The sequence below is a fragment of the Xiphias gladius genome, chromosome 1, assembly GCF_016859285.1.
Source record: "Xiphias gladius isolate SHS-SW01 ecotype Sanya breed wild chromosome 1, ASM1685928v1, whole genome shotgun sequence".
In the NCBI taxonomy this organism is placed as follows: Eukaryota; Metazoa; Chordata; class Actinopteri; order Istiophoriformes; family Xiphiidae; genus Xiphias; species Xiphias gladius.
Window position 1 is genome coordinate 10,840,150 of NC_053400.1, and position 8,298 is coordinate 10,848,447.

The 8,298-nt window shown below is 42.4% G+C and overlaps 1 protein-coding gene across 3 annotated transcripts; it reads left to right on the forward strand.

The window, feature by feature from the left end:
• The first annotated feature begins 1,911 nt into the window (after positions 1 to 1,911).
• Positions 1,912 to 7,682, forward strand: irx6a (iroquois homeobox 6a). 3 transcript variants are annotated; one of them, XM_040148290.1, is made up of 7 exons: positions 1,912 to 2,361; positions 3,510 to 3,791; positions 4,698 to 4,807; positions 5,114 to 5,406; positions 5,656 to 6,333; positions 6,621 to 6,732; positions 7,122 to 7,682. In XM_040148290.1, the coding sequence occupies exons 1-6, from the start codon at positions 2,296 to 2,298 to the stop codon at positions 6,725 to 6,727; spliced, it is 1,536 nt and encodes a 511-aa protein (XP_040004224.1). In that variant the 5' UTR covers positions 1,912 to 2,295; the 3' UTR covers positions 6,728 to 6,732; positions 7,122 to 7,682. The 3 variants fall into 3 exon arrangements, with proteins under 3 accessions (XP_040004224.1, XP_040004315.1, XP_040004409.1); XM_040148381.1 differs by having other exon boundaries at positions 3,560 to 3,791; XM_040148475.1 differs by lacking the exon at positions 3,510 to 3,791.
• Positions 7,683 to 8,298: the final 616 nt, after the last annotated feature.

An 8,298-nucleotide genomic window follows, 5' to 3' on the forward strand; every position in this document is an offset into this window, starting at 1 on the left:
CTTTACAATCCAACTGGATTATTTGAAAATCTGAAAATGTATTGTCAGAAAACCGAACAGTACTGTTCTTCAGTTACCCTGCCTCAGGTTTTCATTTTCATATCATGCCACAAGAGCACATTTGCAAACTGAGTTATGGTAAATCAAGCCGGTGTGTCCCTTTCATTTGTATATATTGATTTTAAGTTATTTGCACTGTCCCCGTTTCTGTATGAGTTTTGTCAACTGAAAAATTTTGTGTGCAGCCTGAACCTGTCTGACAGGAGAGATGAGTGGAGATAGAAAGCCTCCGCAAGTTGGAAAAAATGGAAGTTAAAGCCATGGTTAAAGCCTGTTTTATTCAAAGGAATAATTCTACCACATGGAAGGTTTAATACAGTTTGGTAACACAGGGAATAATGTTCACTTTTGAGGACCAGGATGTATTATCCAACAAGTTCGCCGCTGTAGCTTAGGTTCCTATCAGAAGCAATGAGCGCTTGTCAGAACCAAAAACGTGGTGTGTGTGTGTGTGTGAGAGGGAAAGAGAGAGAGAGAGTTGCTCTTGCCTGTGGGTATTTAAAAATGGCACTTCCCTGGGCCTGGACCATGACCACTCTGCCCACTTTATCTCTATGGAAAATCTCTGACGGGAGATCTTCATCTCCTACGCGCGGCTCTTTAGCGCCCCTCGGAGAGAAAGCCCGTAATTGCAGATGCGTCTCTTGGGGAAGGAAGCGCCATACATCACTTTGGAAAGGCAGGGCACCGAGAAATTTGAAACAAGGTATCAGTCGTGACAACGCACACCTTACACCCCCCTAGATGGTCACAAAAAGGCAGATCATATGACTCAGTAGGACTGATCATCTCTGTCAATGTCAATACAAATACAGTGTTTTTAGGGAAATAATAGACCCCTTCCCTCCTTCCCTGTCCCAGCTCAACACCGCACGAGGAGGGGGCACAGCTTGTTTATGTTTATGGGAGAGAGCGAGAGAACTGGTGATGGTTGAGCTGCTGATCTAATAAGGCTTAAAATGATTTCTCGTTTCATTCACTGTGAGGCAGCACCATTCCTTACCCATCTTTCAAGTGAGCATCATTCAATTAAAATGCAATTCTCGTCGCCCCCATCCACGGATATTTAATTAGACTGCAGAGAAGGGCTTCCACTGTCTTTTTTTTTTTTTTTTTTTTTTTTTCTGGAACAGCTCTTCGGATTTCACCTCTAAGGCATATTTTCACTCTCTAACTCGTTGGTTAAACAAGGGCATGTATCCATTTGTTAATTGATACAATTACGCATTACGCGTAATGGTCACGTAGGTCTCCAGGCGCGCATCAATCACTGGTCTATTGACCTGCCAAAAACCCCTCTAACCGTTCCTGCTAGGACTGCCCCTCTCTCTAATAGAGAAAGATAGAAACATCATCGTCATTAACTCCGGGATGGACCTCTGGCCAGAGAGCGAGAGACGAACGGAGGTCGAGATTAAAAAAGAAAAAAAAAAAAGTCTCAGAGGTGCATATTCAACCTGCTTTAATTGGAATTGATTGTAAATAAAAGAAATATTTATAAACGAAAATCTTTATTAACAGAAAATTCTCAGGAGACTTGTCTAGTTTACATGTGTGATTCCTATTTGCCTGGGCGAGAAGAAAAACAAATTAATTCTGATGAATGTGCTTGTGATAAGTAACAAGACTGCCAAAAATATCTTCAGTGGTTCTTCTTCCATCTCTTTAACTTCACAAAGAATTTCCCGTATGTCGCCATGTTTACCATTCAATAATGAGGAACAATAATGCGATTTTTTTCCCCCCGTATCTTTATTGCAAGAGCGGGACGAGGCTGCGTGCAGTGCACCTTAAGAAAACCCTGTGCTGGACGTGATTGGCAAAGACATCATTCTATCCTTGGTACCCTGCCGTTCCGGGATTACAGTGACGTCACGCCGATACCCTTGCATGGATGAATGCTAAAGAACTATGGAGCCACAAATAATAGCACAAGCAGAGTCCATATCTTGCAAGTCTTACGTTATCCTTTAAGCCTCCTTCAGCTAACACAACAACAATTTTTTTTTTTTTTTTTTTTGCACTTAATGACGCTTAATTTCATTTTTTTATCGGGTCCTTAGGGGGGATTATTCATTCCTATAAAACAATCTGCAGCTGGTGCCAGCCCAAAGTCTCCCTCCTGTGAGTGAAGTCATCTATTATTGAGCGAAAGGCCGTGCGTGGAAATGTGTGTAAGACGGCGGATTTGAAGTAGAATTGGTTGCAATCGATCAAGGGTGAAGAATATTGCTGATGGTAACAAAAGAAGCAGCTATGTCTTTCTCGCAGTTTGGATACCCTTACAATGCAACTTCACAGGTAAGACACTTTGCTTTTTATCTCTCCAAAGTTTTGTGTGAACACACATAAATTACTTTTTCTTTTTTTTTTTCTTTTTTTTTTGCATATCTTCTCTTCTTTCACTATAGCTTGAGCGCCTTTCTCTTATTAGAAACATTTGTGAATGAGTGACTGCTTTGACAGTATCGACAGCTATTTTCGCGCGGTGCTTTTGTTGTTGAACCAAATATCGATATACACACACCCGTGTCCAATTACACTAAATTATGAATGAACTCACGTGTTTTTCTGATGACAATAGAGATGAATGTCACCTATTGCGCACTACGAGGTGTAATTGGGCTGCAACGCATGCTGTACACATTCGCAAACTTTCCATCGAAATTGCTGGGACGTGTAGACAAATTGGATTACACTGGGAGCTTTTAAAACTTCGTTAAAGCGGCTTAGTGACATTTTGAGAAAACTATTATTGCGCCATCACGACAAGTTCGAAGAAGCCGAAGTTGAGGAGGGGAAAAAAGTTACTCCCCTGGCAAAGTTGTCACCCAACTTTCATCTCGATAATGTTGTGTAATATGTAAAATTCCAATCTTTTTTTTGTGATTTACTTAACACTGACATTAATTAGGATTTTTCTTGATTTGTGTAGAAGTTAAAATTTCGAAGTCGATAATAAAGTGGAGCAGGTCACTTTTTACGCACGGACTGTGCACATCTCCTTTCATCTTAATATTCACTGGAAAATATCCATCGGATGTCATTTCCTTTCATAGGAAGTATCAAATTCAAATTTCTATTAAACACCAAAAAAAAAAAAAAAAAAAAAAAAGCCAATGATGTGGAATCGCTTATTGCACTTATGCTCTCTCTCACTCCAGGAATTATCTGAAAAGTGACTTACCTTGAATTAAGGCAGGTCAAAAGTTAAGATAATGACACCTGACTCATGATAACGGAGCGGATGTGCCCCGGAAACAAACGGAATCAGCGCACATTTCTTCGCTCGTTTTAAGATTTCAAGACTCAACACTAGACTGCGCAACTTGTTAAGATGGATTATTTTTGCAGTGCATCACCCACAGTCATTTCAGAGCTGTCACAGACATCCAGATAGGAGCCAACACAGCCAATGACCATGTCTATCCACGATTCTCTTTATGCAGTTTTTCGTGTCGGCAAACCCCAGTACGACTTGCTGCGATTCGATTTCCAGGTCGGTCTCTGACGGGACGGGCGGCTCCCAGACCGCCGCCGCCGCCGCCGCCGCAGCCGCCTCCTTCTGCTGCCCGTCCTACGAGAACCGGCTCCTGGCGAGCAGCCGAACGGAGCTGAACGCGGCGCTGGGGGTGTACAGCTCTCCCTACGCTGCAGCGGCCGCCGCCAGCCAGAACTACGCCAACTACTTCCCCTACAGCACCGACCCATCCGCTATCTACTCCACTCTGGTGGGCTCACTTCAGCCTCATTTGATGCGCAAAGGGGGGAGGGGGCGAGGGGGGGCTCTGGCTGATCGATCAACCGGGTTTTGTTAAATCAATTTATCTCACACTGCAAACGTATCCATCACGACAAGCCGTTTAATCCAGTATCCAGTCGTGTCTGTTTCTTCCTTAAAACAAGTTGGAAAAAAAACAAAACCCTGTCACTGAGGTGAGAAGAAGAAGTGTAGAAACAATGCAGAGGAACTTACTCACTTCAGACTTAATCCGTTTTATTATTACAAAGTAATCCTCCTCTTTCATTCCTTGTTTCAAAATATTTGCAATAGTTTCTGTTGCTGAACGAGAAAAAGTAAAATAATATCACTCCATGTTCAGACTTGTTCACTTTGGGGTGAATAAAAGACCAAATGACTTGTTAAATGGGCACTTTGTAGTCCAGCTGAAACTTCTGGACTCTTTCTTCTTTCTCTGTTTTTGAAACACCTGAAGTCTGCTGAAATGTACTGTCCATGGAAGTGCTGCACATTATAGGTTAAAACAGTAAACAAACAAAAAAAAGTAAAAAAATATTAGATAAAACCAAAAAAAAACCCCACCAAAATAAAATAAAATAAAATTATCATATAATACTAAAAATTACCATTCTTGGATCATGTATAGCACATTATACATTAAACCTGTTAAAATACATTTAACAAGGACATATTGATGTCCTGACTGGAAATTATTTTCTAGCTAAAATCCCTTTTGGTTAGAGGGACTTACTCTTGGGTTAAGAGCATAAAAATTAGAAATGTCTTTAATTTATATACAAGATGATTTTCAAAAATCATCAACACGCAGAGAAATGACCTTGAGGTCGAATCTCAGGATGTTTCAGTTCTATAACGACCTCCTTCTCTTTTACAGAATCCACAGTATGACATTAAGGACAGCACAGGCACTTTACACTCTGGCATCACGCAAACTGCTGCATACTACCCTTATGATCACTCACTGGGACAGTATCAATATGACAGGTAAGGTCTGTTCACTTGTGTCCACTATATTTAATATGAGCTTGAGCAAACCTGGCAAAAAGTATTCTACCACTGATCATTTAAAGCAGCCATTCACTTGGGGAATGTGCCGCATTCAGATCAAAGGTCAGGGTGTAATTCCATACTGATACCTGCATGGAACGAAGCTGTATATATTTCAAACAGCAGGGAGCAGGGCTATAGGATGTCTGAGTGAGTAGCCCATGATATCCTTCACTAACTGCACTAATGGCCAGCATCTGTGTGTGTGTGTGTGTGTGTGTGTGTGTGTGTGTCCCTTTCCAGATACGGGACAGTAGACTTTAATGGCACAGCCAGAAGAAAGAATGCAACTCGTGAAACCACCAGCACCCTGAAAACATGGTTGTATGAGCACCGCAAGAACCCCTACCCCACCAAGGGGGAGAAGATCATGCTGGCCATCATCACCAAGATGACCCTCACCCAGGTGTCCACCTGGTTCGCCAACGCCAGGAGGAGGCTAAAGAAGGAGAACAAGATGACCTGGTCGCCAAAGAATAAGGCCAGTGATGACAGGAAGGACGACCTTAAGGGTGACCAAGATTGTGTCACCAAAGGTAATGAATTCCACTTTTTGGTGGCAAAAAGCTTAACCATTTACAGAACCATCAATAAACTAAAATTATGGTTACTTACACTTTACTAAGGGAAATATATTTGCCAATCATATGGACCAAAAAGGTAACAAAGTCAGTTCCAGAGTAAAATGTTCATTTCAAATGTTCTGAACAAAATACGTCTTTATAAATTTACAACAGGCAACTTTTTAAACAGTGTGATCTCAAAATCTCCTTTCTTCCATGCAGATTCTAGCGATTGCAAGGCGGAAAAGGATCTGCATCTGAGTGATCTGGAGGACATGGACGAGGACGACTGTGACAAGCTGGAAAGTGACTGTGAAAAGGTGGCTGCAGATGAGCAGGACCTCCAGAGGGCCATGGCAGTATCGGGAGCCCCTCAAAAAAGAGACTGCAGCTCTGAGCTGCAACTGAGTTTAACTAACAGCTTCAGCACGTTCCCCTGTGCCATTAAAAGTGTCACCACCCTCCCTCCTCTCCCATCTGACTTCCTGGATCCCGTAGTGTCCAAGGCACCTTCCTCGACTGGCCCCACAGCAGGAACCGTGTCCCTGTCTCACTTTGAAGCATCAGATAAGCCTCGGATTTGGTCTCTGGCTCGTACGGCGGCTTCGGGGGTTATACTGAGCCCTCAGCAGCACGGCTCTGAGCTGAGGACAGGCAACCCAACCGGGGACTGCCAGCTCCAGAGTACCAGGCTTACCGGGGCTCCTACTGGACAGTGTGGGGGCATGAGAGGCCTCCATGAATCCGGCAGTGTCACCAATGCTGAGAGCCCCTTCTCTGAGGGCTCTTCCTTGCACTCAAAAGTCTACGGCACTGGCAGCTACAGTCACAAGGGCCTCCAACTGCACTGTTCATCCTATGCTGCACTCCCAGACACATGTCAATATTCCTCCATTGAAGGTATTTCATCTTTTCCCCGCAATTTTTAACATATTACAAGGGATAAAATTGGTCTTAAGTCTCCCACATCTATAGATTTTCTGTGTGATACAGAAAGGCGGGTATACAGCAATTCCTACTGTTTAGTAAATTAGGGAACATGAGCATTGCCAAATAAGTTAAAACATTTTTCCCTGTGTCATTGGATACGGAAAAGTCTCTCTCTAAGTTGGTGAAGTGACAAGATACTTTCTGCCAGCCTGCACCCAAGGCATTCTCCTTAGATATGCTTTTATTTGGGTTTGTAGGATTCTCCGGTGGCAAAGCAGAGGCACAGTCCTCAGACCTCAGCGAAGCCTGTGGGACCGTGCAGGACGACAAGGTCACTGCGTTCAGGCCAGTGATGAAGAGGTGAAGCAGGTGAGCGTCTGCACTGAATTGGAAAAAAAACCTGTGAAGTCATGACACAGGCAAACACGGGTCACTGAAAAACCCTCACATCAAACACTCACTGGTGAACAGGGATACACACGCAGACTCTCACAAAGTTCTGTTTAATAGGCTATATGTTGATGGATTTCACTTTATCTAAATGCAATCACTGCAAAATGACATATGATAGGTTACTACTATGTACAATGTCAAAAACAATTTATAATAAGTATCTAAATATGAGACAAAACATTAGCAATTCTATTGCAGTCAACTTTTTTTTTTTTTTACCTCGTTATAAAGACTGTTTATTCCTCCTCATTTTGGGAGCTGATTATAATTGCTGCTGTCATTTTTTTTTTTTTCCCCCCTTCTAGATTTCTGGAAACTACACCACAATAAATGATGGGACATTTATTATGCACTAAAGGACACACTGGCGGAGCAACAGCTTCAGTGTGACGCCCGGGAGCTACCTGGCGCCGCTGCAGTGAGAGCTGTCAAACTGTGGACGTGGCTATCATTTTGCACAACATTGTTTTTATGGTGTTAAAGACTTTATGCAAAAATTCTACATGCAAAGGTATGAGAATTGGCCCAATAAAAACGGCCGACTTTGTGTATGGCAATCGTGTAGTGTAGCAAACTTATTTATTTCTCTGTGTATTTATTATTTTTGTTATGTTGTCTGTTTGTTTATTATTTAATGTGTTTTGTTGGTTGAATTCGTATCTCCTTTAAGTATCTTGTTACATGTTTTACACGTTTTACTGTGGCTTCGTGTCGTTTTGCCTGATGTAAAAGAGAAAAGCTTGTCGGACATAAAGTGGACTATAAAAGGACTGGATCCCCTTTGTTGCGCGTGGATTGCAGGTTTTTGTCATCGTGTTCAAATGTGAGCTGCTCCTGTGTTTGCCATTCATCCATTTTTTTTCTAACATGACATTTTTAATTTTTTAATTTTTTTTTTTTTTTTCCAAAACCTTTCGTTTTCTGTGTCACGGTTATTTATAGAGCTGGACGTCCAATCGGCCAATTAAAACATTTGCGGATGTGCATTTGATCAAAGTTTATCATCTTGACTTGACGCACGAAGCCGCAGCGCTGACGGAAGGTCATAATTCAGAGGAAGACGTGAGTGAAATCCACAAGTTGTGGAAGAAAGGGGACATCATCTCTCTATTGTCAGCATCTAATCAGAATTGGCATCAAACACTTTGTTACTGTTCAGGCCAAGCAACGAGGCAGGGACATGGGATGAATGCTGCTTTGTCCCCTGTGTAGCGAGCCGCTGCGCTAACTTAACATTGTGTTAATTAAAAGGTCATTTGTAGGATCAAACCCGGCAGAGAAATTCACATGGTCCATCAAAGTCCCTTTGATTTGTCTGTTTTGCCTATAGTCCATCTCGTTAAGGGCTAACTCTGCCGCCTCTCCTACACACAGCTGTACGGAGAGGGTCCCTGCAGTCTGGTGCGTGCTGACGGTCTGAAAAACTTTTTTCACCCTCACATTTCGAACCTTAAAGTCGTCCAGAAATCAAAATCCAATAGC

Coding starts and splice junctions, on each gene's coding strand:
- irx6a (XM_040148290.1), top strand. CDS start 2,296: ATGGTAACAAAAGAAGCAGCTATGTCTTTCTCGCAGTTTGGATACCCT. Junction 3,792..4,697: donor CCGCTATCTACTCCACTCTG/GTGGGCTCACTT, acceptor TCTCTTTTACAG/AATCCACAGTATGACATTAA. Junction 6,334..6,620: donor TCAATATTCCTCCATTGAAG/GTATTTCATCTT, acceptor TTGGGTTTGTAG/GATTCTCCGGTGGCAAAGCA.